This window comes from Salvelinus fontinalis, chromosome 5 (genome assembly GCF_029448725.1).
Source record: "Salvelinus fontinalis isolate EN_2023a chromosome 5, ASM2944872v1, whole genome shotgun sequence".
NCBI lineage: Eukaryota > Metazoa > Chordata > Actinopteri > Salmoniformes > Salmonidae > Salvelinus > Salvelinus fontinalis.
In genome coordinates this window covers 37,115,341-37,129,428 of record NC_074669.1, presented here as the reverse complement: position 1 = coordinate 37,129,428, position 14,088 = coordinate 37,115,341, and the positions used below count along the sequence as shown (strand labels likewise).

The 14,088-nt window shown below is 44.0% G+C and overlaps 1 protein-coding gene across 2 annotated transcripts in view; it reads right to left on the bottom strand.

Moving 5' to 3' along the window:
* LOC129855535 (tyrosine-protein kinase receptor Tie-1-like) overlaps positions 1-11,259 on the bottom strand; it is a 36,359-nt gene extending 25,100 nt beyond the window's left edge. For both annotated transcript variants that reach the window (XM_055923307.1, XM_055923308.1), the window contains exons 1-15: positions 10,965-11,259; positions 9,852-10,160; positions 9,645-9,755; positions 9,240-9,395; positions 8,756-8,887; positions 8,292-8,432; positions 6,422-6,550; positions 6,098-6,243; positions 5,739-5,883; positions 5,311-5,469; positions 4,966-5,103; positions 4,351-4,641; positions 3,769-4,059; positions 3,057-3,250; positions 1,467-1,677 (exon numbers count right to left, since the gene is read on the bottom strand). In XM_055923307.1, the coding sequence (XP_055779282.1) occupies positions 1,467-1,677; positions 3,057-3,250; positions 3,769-4,059; positions 4,351-4,641; positions 4,966-5,103; positions 5,311-5,469; positions 5,739-5,883; positions 6,098-6,243; positions 6,422-6,550; positions 8,292-8,432; positions 8,756-8,887; positions 9,240-9,395; positions 9,645-9,755; positions 9,852-10,160; positions 10,965-11,007 (2,596 nt within the window). In that variant the 5' untranslated portion in view covers positions 11,008-11,259. The remainder of the gene's footprint in view (positions 1-1,466; positions 1,678-3,056; positions 3,251-3,768; positions 4,060-4,350; positions 4,642-4,965; positions 5,104-5,310; positions 5,470-5,738; positions 5,884-6,097; positions 6,244-6,421; positions 6,551-8,291; positions 8,433-8,755; positions 8,888-9,239; positions 9,396-9,644; positions 9,756-9,851; positions 10,161-10,964) is intronic.
* Between the last annotated feature and the right edge of the window lie 2,829 nt (positions 11,260-14,088).

Genomic DNA, 14,088 nt, shown 5'->3' with positions numbered 1-14,088 from the left:
CGAATTGGTGATAGCACCTGATGGAGTAAGAAACTGATGGAGTTAGAAAAGTGGTGTCTTTTGCTAACGTGGTTAGCTAATAGATTTACATATTTTGTCTTCCCTGTAAAACATTTTAAAAATCTGAAATGGTGGCTTTATTCACAAGATCTGTATCTTTCATTTGGTGTCTTGGACTTGTGATTTAATGATATTTAGATGCTACTATTTAATTGTGACGCTATGCTAGCGATGCTAATCAGTGGGGGGGGGGGGGGGGGGGGGGGTGCTCCCGGATCCGGGTTTTAGAATCGGTAGAAGATAAGCTACAGATAGCACCGCATTGCATAAAATGTGGTCAGTAGGTGACGCAAAGAGAGCGAAAAACAATAGTTGAACAGTTTTTAACAAATTATTCATTTCTTTAAAAATTAATGCGAAGCGAGAGAGAGAGATAATTTTTTTTTACTTTCACTTAGCTAGCTAGTTTAGCCTACTCAAACACCCAGCTCAAACAGAGAGTGATGCTATGTTAGCTAGCTGGCTACGGCTATCCAACACTGGAACTCTTCCAAGTCATGGTAAGCTTTTGGTTTTATTAATTTATTGCTACCGGGGCCCGCTGGTGTAACTGCTAAACTGATGCTGACTGTATACTGTACTGCATGATTGTAGCGGGTTTACTAAAACATTAGTTCTATTAGCTATGTTGACTATGACATTGCTAACGTCGTTAGCTAATATGGTGACGACGATGTAGGCTGTGTTTAGTGGTTAGCAGTTATTAGGTTTGGCTTGGAAAGGTTTTTTCCCCTGGTCACAGACAGCTGATGTGTTGTGCACTGAAGTCCACAAGTGAAGGGAAAAGTTGAGAGGAGAGCGCGTAGATGCGAGAAGGAATTATACAACGAGCAAAATGTTCATACTGTTTGTCTGTGGCTGCTATGAAAGTGAACTGTGTTTGCGTGTGATCAGGGGTGTATTCATTCTGCCGATTCTGTTGAAAAAAGTTTCTTAAACGGAAGCAAACAGAACAAAATTGAGATAAACATACCTGAATTTGTCCAATAGAAACTCTTGTTTGCAACTGTTGGACTAATGATTACACCCTAGATCAGCTAGATGCAAGCAATAGTGTGCAAGCTGGTATTGAATGTGTCACTGTCTGTCACCATGATTACTCAAAATGTTCTCTCAACCTGTGCACCTACGTTGTAAACTGTCATTCATAGACTAGGTTGTAGCAACATCATGATGGGTATAGGGAACATTTGAGAATCATGTAGTAGCCTAAACCTATTGATGTTACATTGAGCTGGGTGAATGGAATATGAATAACAGTCATCCAATATGCTGTAATAGAAATAAGGCCATGCTCATTAAAAATATATCATCCTCCATCTTAAACATCACCGACCGCCACTGGTGTGTGTGTGAGTGCTTGCCTGCGTGCATGCGTTGGTACATGTGTGTGTGGTACCTACTACCTTTTAGCATCTTGATAGCAGCGCTCATCTTGGCCCCGTCCTTCTTGATCATGGCCTTGATGACCTGGCCGAAGTTGCCCTCTCCGATCACATCTTCAAACTTGATGTCATCCCACTCCAGGATGGGGTAGGTGAGGGGCTCAGAGGTAGGCTTTGGCCTCCTTGTCAGGGTCAGGGTCCCAGAGTTAAACTGGAGGATGGTCTCCTCTCCCTACGGGTTGCAGTGATATATTTGTTTAGATTTTTTTTTATCAAAGCATAGAAGTGATCAGATTTGAGGTGTGTTTCTCATAACATGTCTATATGTAAAGTTTGAGATAGTGTGGAATGTTTATTTATCTAATCAGGTTATCCAACTTGTTAGTGAAGAAATATACAGTACCAATCAAAAGTTTGGACAGTTTGGCTGCTTTTCTTCAGTCTGCAGTCCAATTCATCCCAAACCATCTCAATTGGGTTGAGGTCGGGTGATTGTGGAGGTCAAGACAACTGATGCAGCACTTCATCACTGTCCTTCTTGATATTGTCAGTGTCACCAGACAGTGTCACCAGCAAAGCACCCCCACACCATCACACCTCCTCCTCCATGCTTCACGGTGGAAACTACACATGTGTAGATCATCCGTTCACCTACTCTACCCCTTACACAGACACGGAGGTTGGATCCAAAAATCTCAAATTTGGACTCATCAGACCAAAGGACAGGTTTCCATCGGTCTAATGTCCATTGCTCGTGTTTCTTGGCAGAAATCAAGTCTCTTCTTCTTATTGGTGTCCTTTAGTAGTCGTTTCTTTGCAGCAATTTGACCATGAAGGCCTGATTCACGCAGTCTCCTCTGAACAGTTGATATTAAGATGTGTCTGTTACTTGAACTCTGTGAAGCATTTATTTGGGCTGCAATTTCTGAGGCTGGTAACTCAAATGAATTTATCCTCTGCAGCAGAGGTAAGTCTTCCTTTCCTGTGGTGGTCGTCATGAGAGCCAGTTTCATCACAGCGCTTGATGGTTTTTGCGACTGCACTTGAAGAAAGTTCTTGACATTTTCCGGATTGACTAACCTTCATGTCATAGAGAAATTATGGACTGTTGTTTCGCTTTGCTTATTTGAGCTGTTCTTGCCATAATATGGAATTGGTCTTTTACCAAATAGGGATATCTTCTGTATACCACCTCTACCTTGTCACTACACAACTGACTGGCTCAAATACATTAAGAAGGAAAGAAATTCCACAAATGTACTTTTAACAAGGCACACCTGTTAATTGAAAATCATTCCAGATGACTACCTCATGAAGCTGGTTGAGAGAATGCCAAGAGTGTGCAAAGCTGTCATCAAAGCAAAGGGTGGCTACTTTGAAGAATCTCAAATATAAAATATATTTTGATTTGTTTAATACTTTTTTTGGTTACTACATGATTCCATATGAGTTATTTAATAGTTTTGATGTCTTCACTATTGTTCTACAATGTAGAAAATAGTAAAAATATAGAAAAAAACTGGAATGAGTAGGTGTGTCCAAACTTTTGACTGGTACTGTAGTTTAGGTGTGTTTTTATGGCATATTTGTGTGTTTGTCTTTCTCTCTCACCGATCCAGACTGGTAAGTGAAGGTGCGTCTGCGGTTGAGCAGAGTTTTGCGGATGCAGAAGAGAGCCAGCAGGGCCATCAGGATGGTGACACAGGTGACCGTCACAGACCCCACCACAGCTACCAACAAATGGTAGCCCTCACTGCCTGGACGCCCCCCCACACCCTGGGTGGTAGGAGTGAAGTCCTGGGGACCTAGAGGGAGAGGTGATATGAGGAGATGCACACTCTTATGCAGATGAACATTGACTATCTCCTATTTATTATGTAAGTATCCTCACGTTTTAAAGTGGTAGTTCACAAAAAAAATATATGTTCACTCAAAAATTGCACTCAACGTTTTTGGGACATTTTCAGACCTCAAATGTGTTCAAATGTCAAAATGAGTCCATGTCCCATACTATCTGTTGTTTAGATCCAGCTTTACACTTCAATCCCAAACGAGTGGGAAAGATTGGCATCTAAAGTGATTAAACGAGATGGAGGTACCCTTCTTTGTTATTCCTTTGGGATTACAGCATTGCTTGATCTCAACAACAGATCGTGTGGGATTCAAACAAACCTCGACATTTGACCGCTTTTGATTTCTGAAAAGGTCTAAAACAAAATTGATTTTCAAGTGGAAAACTTTAAACCCATGTACTTTGAAGCTTTTTTTAACCTGTTTAACACCTTTTACTCCATACATGTTGTTTTTTTAAACCATCTCTCACCATCTGCCTGGGTCCTGGCATGGACAAACTTGCTCCACTCCCCAGGTACTTTAGAGAAGGCCCTCACTCTGAACTGGTAGAGGGTACTCCCGTTGAGCGCTGTCACATCTTTAGCTGTCTTGTTGCCATCGTCTGTGTCGACCCAGGGGTGCAGGCTGCCCTGACCCACCGGCTGGTACTCTATGATGTACTTTACTATGCCCCCGTTAGGGTCCTCAGGGGGCTGCCACTTCACCTGCACCGCAGACACAGACAGGGGCAGGGCCTGGACGTTCCGAGGAGACGAGGGACCTGGGGGAAAGAGGGGAGGACAGGGACAGAGAGGAGACATCAGCGGGGTTAGTATTGGTCAGAAGGTGTTGGCTTGGCTATTGCCAAACTGTACCATTAAAGTGCTTGAATTTCTTTCTGGATTTCCTTAGTAAGTCATCCATTCCTAAATGTCCTTTCCTTTATGCACCCATCTTTAACCCTGACACAATATGAGGGCAGGGAGGAGCCACCAACCATCCACCATCCATCCACCAATGACAGTCGTCAACACTCACTGCTAAGCCAATAGGAGGAGCTCTTGTTAGTTACCCTGGCTGTTTATGCGGACGTTGTACGGCTTAGAGGCGGGCCCCAGACTGCCACAGTTGAGCAGCCTGACGACCACTGTGTAGTCTTGGTGGTACTGCAGGTTGTAGAACTTGGTGGAGAGCACATTGAGCAGGGTGGTCTCCTCTCTCAGCTTCTCTCCTGAGGGAGAGGGCCCGAAGAGCTGCACTAAGAACCCGCTGGCCCTGTCCGCGTTGCCATGCAACAGCCAGCGCACAGTGGCGTTGCGGCCCTCCAGCGAGCTGAAGTCAATCTCTGGTCGAAGAGTGGGCTCTACAGCAGCAACACAGAACACGCAGTCATGGAAAGGTCCTCCAGCCTGGGATACTTTCTCCTTCTCCTATTTACTTAGACACAACCTCTCGTTTACAGACGGGCAAAGAACATTCTGATTAGATCACTAGATAGAATTAAAGAACCATTCCTTCAGATTTAGAACCCGCACTCAGCTGTCCACTTGGACAAATCTCTACTTCAACTTAAAAACACACACACACACTCCCCACCTGCAACATCACCAATTTCCTACAAACCTCTGCTCTGACTATTGCATTTCGACACCGCAAAAACGAATCCCGGCGTACTGTTGCTGCTCACCTGGACAGTCAGTCTCCATGATGGCCTCAGGCCCCAGAGTCCCCTCCCCTCCCTCCCCAGGGCGGCTCAGCTGGACACGGACGTGGTAGCGTGTAGATGGCTTCAGATTCATCAGCGTTATAGGCTCTCTACTGTACACTAAGAGACAGGAAAACAGAGAGAGATCAGACAGGATTATCCACAGAGAGTAGGGATCTAATATCGATAATGACAAATTGGCAAATTGTCTTGCATTGTTTTGAGGCAAGGCCATTTTTCCTGTGAAATGGATGATATGTTACGTTGCCAGGATAGTCGTTGTAACTCCCGTGACTTTACATGAGATCAAACGCCCTCTGTGTGCACCTATGATGGAGGACCAGGAGTCTCCTGTCTCCATGGGCTTGTAGAGGAGCTTGGTGGAGTCGATGGGTCCGTCTCCTCTGTAGGACTCCACAGGCATCACCACCAGCTGCTTACTCCTCTTCTCCAGCAGCCTGGGAGGGGTGCTGGGGCACGGCGGCTCTGGCCAGAGAGGGGAGTAAAGTGGTTGAGAATTTGAGTAATGGGTGATCTGATGAGTCTCAACCAGAACATTAAATCCTTATCGCTAGACCATTTCTCAGTGTATATTTAGGGCTGGTTTTCCCAGACAGAAAATCAAGCCTAGTCCTGGACTAAAAAGCATGTTCAAGTCCAGGACTAGGCTTCGTCTTTGTCTGGGAAAGCTGCCCTCAATGTTAAGCACCTCACCTTGACTGATATAGACCAGTAAAATACTTTTCTCTTCTCACCTTTGACAATGAGGTTGAACTTCCTTGAGTCTTGTCCCCCATTGGTGGAAACCCTACACTCCCATAACCCAGCATGCTCAGTGGACAGACGGGGAATATCAAACTGGGCTGTGCTCTTATTGGAGTCCATGGTGGTACGAGACGCCTGAATTAGAGGTCCAAAAATATTTCGGTAAGGCTGCTTACAGTCTGAAGTAATGTTGAGCCAACTGACATTATCATAAGAAATATTGACATATTTTCACTATTACAAAAACATTGAATTTCACAAATCTCACTGACTACACCATCACAGTTTGTTTCCCAGTAAATGGATAATCAAATGTAAAAATGACTGCCCATCCTTCCATTGCCTCTACCTTGAGCACAGTGCTGTCCAGTTTGCGCAGCTCAATGCTGGTGTGGCTGGGCAGGGGGTTGCCTGTGGCAGAACACAGGATCTTGGGGCTGGAGTGAAGGTTCCACTCTAGACTACTGGCCATGTCCAAGATCTGGGGGGCGCGGTCTGATGGTTGAAAAACAGATGATGAAGAGGAGGATGATAAATAAGGTGATGATTATGATGTTGATGACGAAGATGCTACTGCTACTTGTGATGATGTTATTAATATTGATGTTGGTAGTGTCAGTGGCGATGAAAAAGGGGAGGAAGAGGAGGACGAAGAGGAAGTAATGCTTCCCACCTGATTTCTCACAGTGCCGTCCTCTCCAGCCAGTGGGACACTGACATCCACTGAAGTGGTTACACACTCCGCCGTTCTTACACTTACAGCTCAGCCTGCAGTCTGCCCCGTACATGTCCCTGTGGCAGACTGGGGAAATGGTGACATTAGGATGGGAAAACCAAGGTGCTTGGATCTGTCGTGATGGAATTGCTATCTGATATGGCTAATCATGTTATGTACTCTATGTATCTATTTCAACACATGCAATCATGTTGATAGGTTGGTTGTACAATTACAATCAATATTAATTGGGCAATCTAAGATAAGCCATAACCCTACATACAGTTAATTCGGAAAGTATTCAGACCCCTTTTACTTTTTCCACATTCTGTTACGTTCCAGCCTTTTTCTAAAATGTATTAAATAAAAAAAATTCCTCATCAATCTACACGCAATACCCCATAATGACAAGGCAAAAATATGTTTTTAGAAGTTTTTGCAAATGTATTAAAAATAAAAAACAAAATACTTATTTACATAAGTATTCAGACCCTTTGCTATGAGACTCGAAATTGAGCTCAGGTGCATCCTGTTTCCATTGATCATCCTTGAGATGTTTCTACAACTTGATTGGTGGGGTCGGTCTGTGGTAAATTCAATCGATTGGACATGATTTGGAAAGGCACACACTTGTCTATATAAGGTCCCACAAATAACAGTGCATGTCAGAGCAAAATTCAAGCCATGAGTTCAAAGGAATTGTCCGTAGAGCTCCGAGACAGGAGTGTGTTGAGGCACAGATCTGGGGAAGGGTACCAAAAATATCTGCAACATTGAAGGTCCACAAGAACACAGTGCCCTCCATCATTCTTAAATGGAACAATTTTGGAACCACCAAGACTCTTCCTAGAGCTGGCCAACCGGCCAAACTGAGCAATCTAGCGAGAAGGGCCTTGGTTAGGAAGGTGACCAAGAACCCGATTGTCACTCTGAATGAGCTCCAGAGTTCCTCTGTGGAGATGGGAGAACCTTCCAGAAGGACAACCATCTCTGCAGCACTCCACAAATCAGGCCTTTATGGTGGAGTGGCCAGACGAAAGCCACTCCTCAGTAAAAGGCACATGACAGCCTGCTTGGAGTTTGCCAAAAGGCACCTAAAGAACTCTCAGACCATGAGAAACAAGACTAATTGGTCCGATGAAACGAAGATTGAACTCTTTGGCCTGAATGCCAAGCTCACGTCTGGAGGAAACCTGGCACCATCCCTACAGTGAAGCACGGTGGTGGCAGCATCATGCTGTGGGGATGTTTTTCAGTGGCAGGGACTGGTAGACTAGTCAGGATCGAGGGAAAGATGAACGGAGCAAAGTAAGATCCTTGATGAAAACCTGCTCCAGAGCGCTCAGGGCAAAGGTTCAGGGCAAGGTTCAGTGTAAAGGTTCACCTTCCAGCAGGACAGCGACCCTAAGCACACAGCCAAGACAACGCAGAAGTGGCTTCGGGACAAGTCTCTGAATGTCCTTGAGTGGCCCAGCCAGAGCCCGGACTTGAACCCGATCTAACATCTCTGGAGAGACCTGAAAATAGCTGTGCAGCGACCCATCTAGCCTGATAGAGCTTGAGAGGATCTGCAGAGAAGAATGGGAGAAACTCCCCAAATACAGGTGTGCCAAGCTTGTAGTGTCATACCCAAGAAGGCTGTAATCACAGGAGCTTCATTCACAAAATGTCTAAAAACCTGTTTTGCTTTGTCATTATGGAGTACTGTGCGTAGATTGATGAGGGGAAAAAAAATACATTTTAGAATAGGGCTGTAACGTAACAAAATGTGGAAAAAGTCAATGGCTCTGAATACTTTCCGAATGCACTGCATAACAAATGAACTCACGTCTGTTGCAGTGGTTCCCAGACCAGCCACTGGCACAGGAGCATCCGTAAGGGTCAGCCAGGCAGAACCTCAGCCCTCTACAGTCCATCTCTGCCCTGCATGACTCCTGGCAATTAAGCCCAAACATTCCCTCTCTACAGGCTGAGAGGGAATACAGTACACATAGATACAGTACTGGACTGGTACAGTTACTTCAGACAGTTTGGCAATATAATATACTTGTCTTTACAAACATGCACTTATACGCACGCACGCACACACACACACGCACGCACGCACGCACGCACGCACGCACGCACGCACGCACGCACGCACGCACGCACGCACGCACGCACACACACACACACACACACACACACACACTACTGCTAATTTGTAGTATGTGTCAGCTTCAACGACTATAATCTTATGCTTAAACATATTGGCCCCCCCCCCCCTCCTTACACAAACACACACACACACACCTGTCTCACAGCGCATCCCCATGAACCCCGGTGGGCAGATGCAGTCCCCGTCCCGGTGGTGACACACCCCTCCATTGAGACACTCTGGACAGTCCTTGTCACAGTCGGCACCCCACTTCTTACTGCCACAGTCTGTGCAGGACAGTGGAGGAGCGTCAGTGGCCAACCCACACCAAATACAAGCACCTTCATCCATATGTGAATCATCATACATACTCTTGTAATGGTCAGCAGTAATAAATAAGTTAATAACACTATTAACTGAGTACTAACAATGTACATTCAAAGATACAACCAATCCAAAATGTTTCAGAGGAAGAAAAAAATATATATGTATTGGTCAAGCTCATATCCAGATGGAAAATAGATAAACAACAGCACGGACTAGTATACCCTCAGTAAAGTGTATCAACACCCTCATCCACACATATCAAGTGTGTACGTCTTGTGGGAAGTGTGTGTAATGAGAACAGCCCTACTGTACCTCTGACAATCAGCCTCATCCAGGCTCCATTGATGGGACTGTCTCCCACGAAGCTGGCACTGTAGATGCCCTCGTTGGCTTTAGCCACCTCCTCCAGGGTTAGTACAGCCGTACTGTTGGACACATCACCCCAGTGGGTCGTGTAGAAGTAGTTACCTGGTTTCACGACACAGCGAGTCAGCACATAGGACAAGCTCTTAATAATGTGAATACGTTATAATCCACATGGTGGGGCTACTTGATACTTGTTATAAAATACAAAGGGAACGATTAAACAATGCCTATATTGCCATCGTCTCATTTAGAAGAATCGATTGCTCACACATAAATGCCCTGCTCACACATAAATGCCTGCCCTTCATCCATCCACCCATCCATGCCTCCCTCCATCCCTGTGTGACTCACCGTTGTATTTCCAGGTGACGTCTCTTCTCTGGGAGCTCAGGACCTGCATGGCCAGGTGAACTGTGTCTCCTCTGTTTGCTGTCACCGTGAGGTGGGCCGGGACAAACAGGGCTGATAGGAGCAATACAGAAGAAGACAAGTTAACTCTCTGTCTCTCTCTCTCACACACACACACTCTCTATCTTTCAGTTAGAGCCTCTTCCTTACCTTTGGCAAAGTTGTTGATGAGTGTCACTTTACCCAGGTTTATAAGAGGATCAGTTCCCTGGGACGCATGGCAGTAGAAGATGCCTGTTTGGTCCATCACACCCACGAACTCGTTCGCCACCACCTCCTTGGTCTTGGGCCTTTTGACTCTGTAACGTGGCCGTGAGGAGAGGATGAGGATGCTGTTGTCCTTCTTGATGTCCAGGTCTAGCTCTGCTGCATCCCGCTCCCCAGTGAGGCAGGAGATGGAGAAGAGCTGAGGGGTGGAGGCCTCAGCGTTGGAGATGACGGTCAGGTCTGTCACCGCACCTGTAGGGATGAGATGGCGCCACTCATTTGATAGTCATTCTAAACTGTTATGAGGTAAAACAACAAAGGGCAGCTACTGTAATGACCTATTGTTTATTACAATCTGATGTAAAATCAGTTTATCTACTCTAATCCAAATGAACATTACTAGACCTTAGGGCAAGGGTAGTTCAATCTTACCCTACGACTACCAGGTCCAGAATACTGCTGTTTTTTTGTTCTACCTAATAATTAATTGCACCCACATGGTGTCCCAGGTCTAAATCCGTCCCTGATTTCAAGGAAATAATGAAAATAAGGTCCAGAATTTAATTTGAAGGTCTTAGGCCGGGCATAACACAACCACCTTTTGACACATTCCAGTTACATTCTGACCTAGGATCAGTTCCCCCAACTTAAATCCTTGTGAGCTAAATAACAAAACCAGTCATATGGTGGGTCATTTTGCTCCATTAAATCCAATGACATTCCTGTTCTGTGGCATTCTAGACCTGATCTACAGAACAATGGCAGGAAACTGGTATGAGCTCCTGCTCTCTCAAGGGGCTGCTGCCTTCTGCTTTCCACTTTGACTTTTATTGTAGCCCGTCATTTGTTGTGCCAAATTCATTTTGATGTTCAGAAATCGTAGTTAGGTTTGCCTTGCAAAAGTTATACTTTCTGGGGTTACTAGAGGTTACACTCTCTGTAGACATTGTTAATATAATAAGGACAAGCACCTTGAGCCATGTACTGTATTTTTAGAAAATAACAATTGATTGACCTATTATTTCTAGGATACAAATAAGATAGTTTGACTTTTACCTGACACATGGATGAGGCACAACAAAAATAAGACGTATATCATAATTGCAATCCACGCAGCGACGATTTCCGAAATCAGTCGTGTCTAATCCAATTGTTTAATTAAAAGTAGACACTTCTACATTCCATCGATGGTCCCCAGTGTGCCAAAGAACCGCGCGCGTCTTGGGCACTTCCATAGATTCCCGTAATTGTTTTTAACGATACCTCTGTCCCTGTCTCTTTTCCAGACCGTTTCACATTCTCCTCTCCAATCTGAGTGTTCTGTGAATCTGTTGTTCGTAAAATTGGGTTACTCTGGGTGGGAGAGGAAGGAAGAGCGTCATGAGGGGAAAGAGGTCGCTTTTACTCTCCAGCCAAGATTGGTTTTGATTTCAGGATCTGGAGGAGAATGTTGCACAATTTTATAGGGTAGACTTTATACTTGTCATAGAATTGGAGTTATTTTCACAATCGATTTCCATTTGTCCACCAAATGCATTGTTAGCCAAGTCAATCATTGAAAAATGATCTAGCAACAAATGTCTTCATTGTTTTATGTATTTGCACACTATTTTGAAGATGCCCAACAAAAACAAAAAAAATGCACCTTTTTCATTTCCCTCAGACATAATTCTATCACGTTCTGCTTCTACATGCACAATGCTGACACGTCATTTTGCCATGCTAATAGTATGCACAATTTTGTTTTTCTGCAGATATGTTCTGAAACTTCAAAGTCTATGAAATAACAACAGCTGGGTAATGTAATAGCTGTGTTCTTTCCCTCAAGTAAGTTAGTTGTGATCCATGCAGATTGTGGTCATTTGGCCTATCCTTCACTGCTCCAACCAGTCTGATGAAAGGGAAGGGAAAAGGGGATACCTAGTCTGTTGTACAACTGAATGCATTCAACTGAAATGTGTCTTGCGCATTTAACCCAACCCCTCTGAATCAGAGAGGTGCGGGGTCGGCTGCCTTAAATCGACATCCACGTCATCGCCGCACGGGGAACAGTGGGTCAACTGCCTTGCAGAACGACAGAAATGTACCCTGTCAGCTCGGGATTCGATCCAGCAACCTTTCGGTTAGGGTCCAAAAGATTATGAACATTCTGCTTGTTGTATCTATACTCACAGCTGCAATCAGATGGATCAGGTCCATTCTCTCACTTTTTAACACTCATTATGAGAAACTTAAAAGCACCACACACTTCTCTCATTTCTGGAGGGGCAGGCTTTGAGATGTAATGTTTTCTTAATGTTTCCTGATGGCCCCAGACAATTGAAGTTGACCCAACTTCTAATTGTTTGAAATGTCCTGTATTCGATGAAAGAGTTCAAGATTTTCTTTAACAATCTCTTAGATGTAAAATCCCCTGTTTTGGGGACCTGTGATGTTCTGGTACCGGTTCCAACCGACATTTTCGCTTATAGATCGATCTGTGGACACCATAGATCGAAATGGCTTGCATTGAGCGGGAGCCCTGATTCTCATGGATACAGGATTATGTCTATTTTGCCTGTGTGAAGCAGGATGCGAAATCTGACACCACTTGACGCCAACCTTTGCATTCGCTCTTCCAACTGTCCATCAACTCCTGGCTGAACCCTACATCACAGCCACTAACAACACATATGCCTGGAATCCTTACATCATACCACAGCAGGAGAGAGTAGCTTCGTCTCTGTAGCACATTCAGATTGATTTAGAACCAGTAATCTAAAACAATGAATCGATTTTAAACAAAAAAACACTTTCTGTTGGACAAAAGTAATATGAGATCAAAGGCGAGTTCCTAACGAGGTCAGGAAGCCAAGCTAGAGCTCTGTGAGACGTTCACAGCGATGGAGGCAGACGTTTTGAACAAGAGAGACCTTCAGAAAACATGCACATTCTCTCTAACACTAAACATACAAATATGTATTTTACAGTTATAAGGAAGGTGAAATCTTGTAGTTAGTCATTTTATAATTTGATTATCTTATATTTAAAAAGCATATAAGTAATTTCAAGCCTCATTCATACAAGTTTTGTTGAAATAGGAAATACATCATAAAATATTTTACAATATTTGTACTGTGCACTTGAGCTTGAGTCCCTCAAAAGTGACTACCGGTACACTTCAGCAATTTACAACTATCTTTTCCAGAAAGGTGAGATCTTAACCTTTCTTGGAGTATGCAGAATTACTAGTTATTGTTTATGGCCCTCTCATGATAAATAGTTACTTTTGGGGATTTACGTAGATTACATTTTCAATTGCATTTAGTTACATTTAACTGGTTTTATACAGAGCATAATTATTTCTGAGGGTTTGGAGGGCTTGGTTCAGATAAATACTCTTCCGATATAATCTACAATTCACTTGTTACGCTTGTCTTATGTCATTGTATTAAACAGCTTGAAATAGATGAGGAAACAACATTTCACTGTAACATTGTATGTGATCACACAAAGGATAATACAAAGACTTTGCTACGCAAAGACTATGATGAGGTGCCCAGAGCAGGAGACTATTGTTATGTCTCCAGGTCAGAATGTTTCCTTTGTGATACAGTCCAAACAGAGGACTATACCATGTTGGTTCAGGTTTGCTGGCTCTTCGGTTCCATGACAGAGACCTCCATGTCCCTGATAATGTAAATAGACCATCACCTTAAGAGGGCCTTCCTATTTCCTCTACACAAGGTCACAAAAATGATGCTCGCAAGACTGACTTATCTCTGAAGACAATGAGGACAGAGACTCATCTAATCAGTCACACTACTAGGCTCTCTCAGGGTCACTTGAATTCCCACACTTCTTTTGTTTGCATCAGTACTGAGTTTACACTGCTTGTTCCCAGAAAGAATGAAACATGTTGCACCACTAGTTCCCAGAAGAAAATAAAAATGCAAATAAATAAATCCTTTTCATACATGTTTTTTTGGAGGAAATTCGTGCAATCTTTGTGCAAAAGTTGGTATTGTGTGCTCTCAGAGGTAGTTGGAGCGAGGGTAGAACACATGGGCAGACAGACAGGCAGACAGACAAACAGACATCTTGGGAGTTGCAGGGAGAGTGGACTCTGAGAGGAAGCCCACAGGGGAAAAGACTGGATGCTGTGTCAACATAGTTACTTTGACTGCTGGCTGCAGTGAGG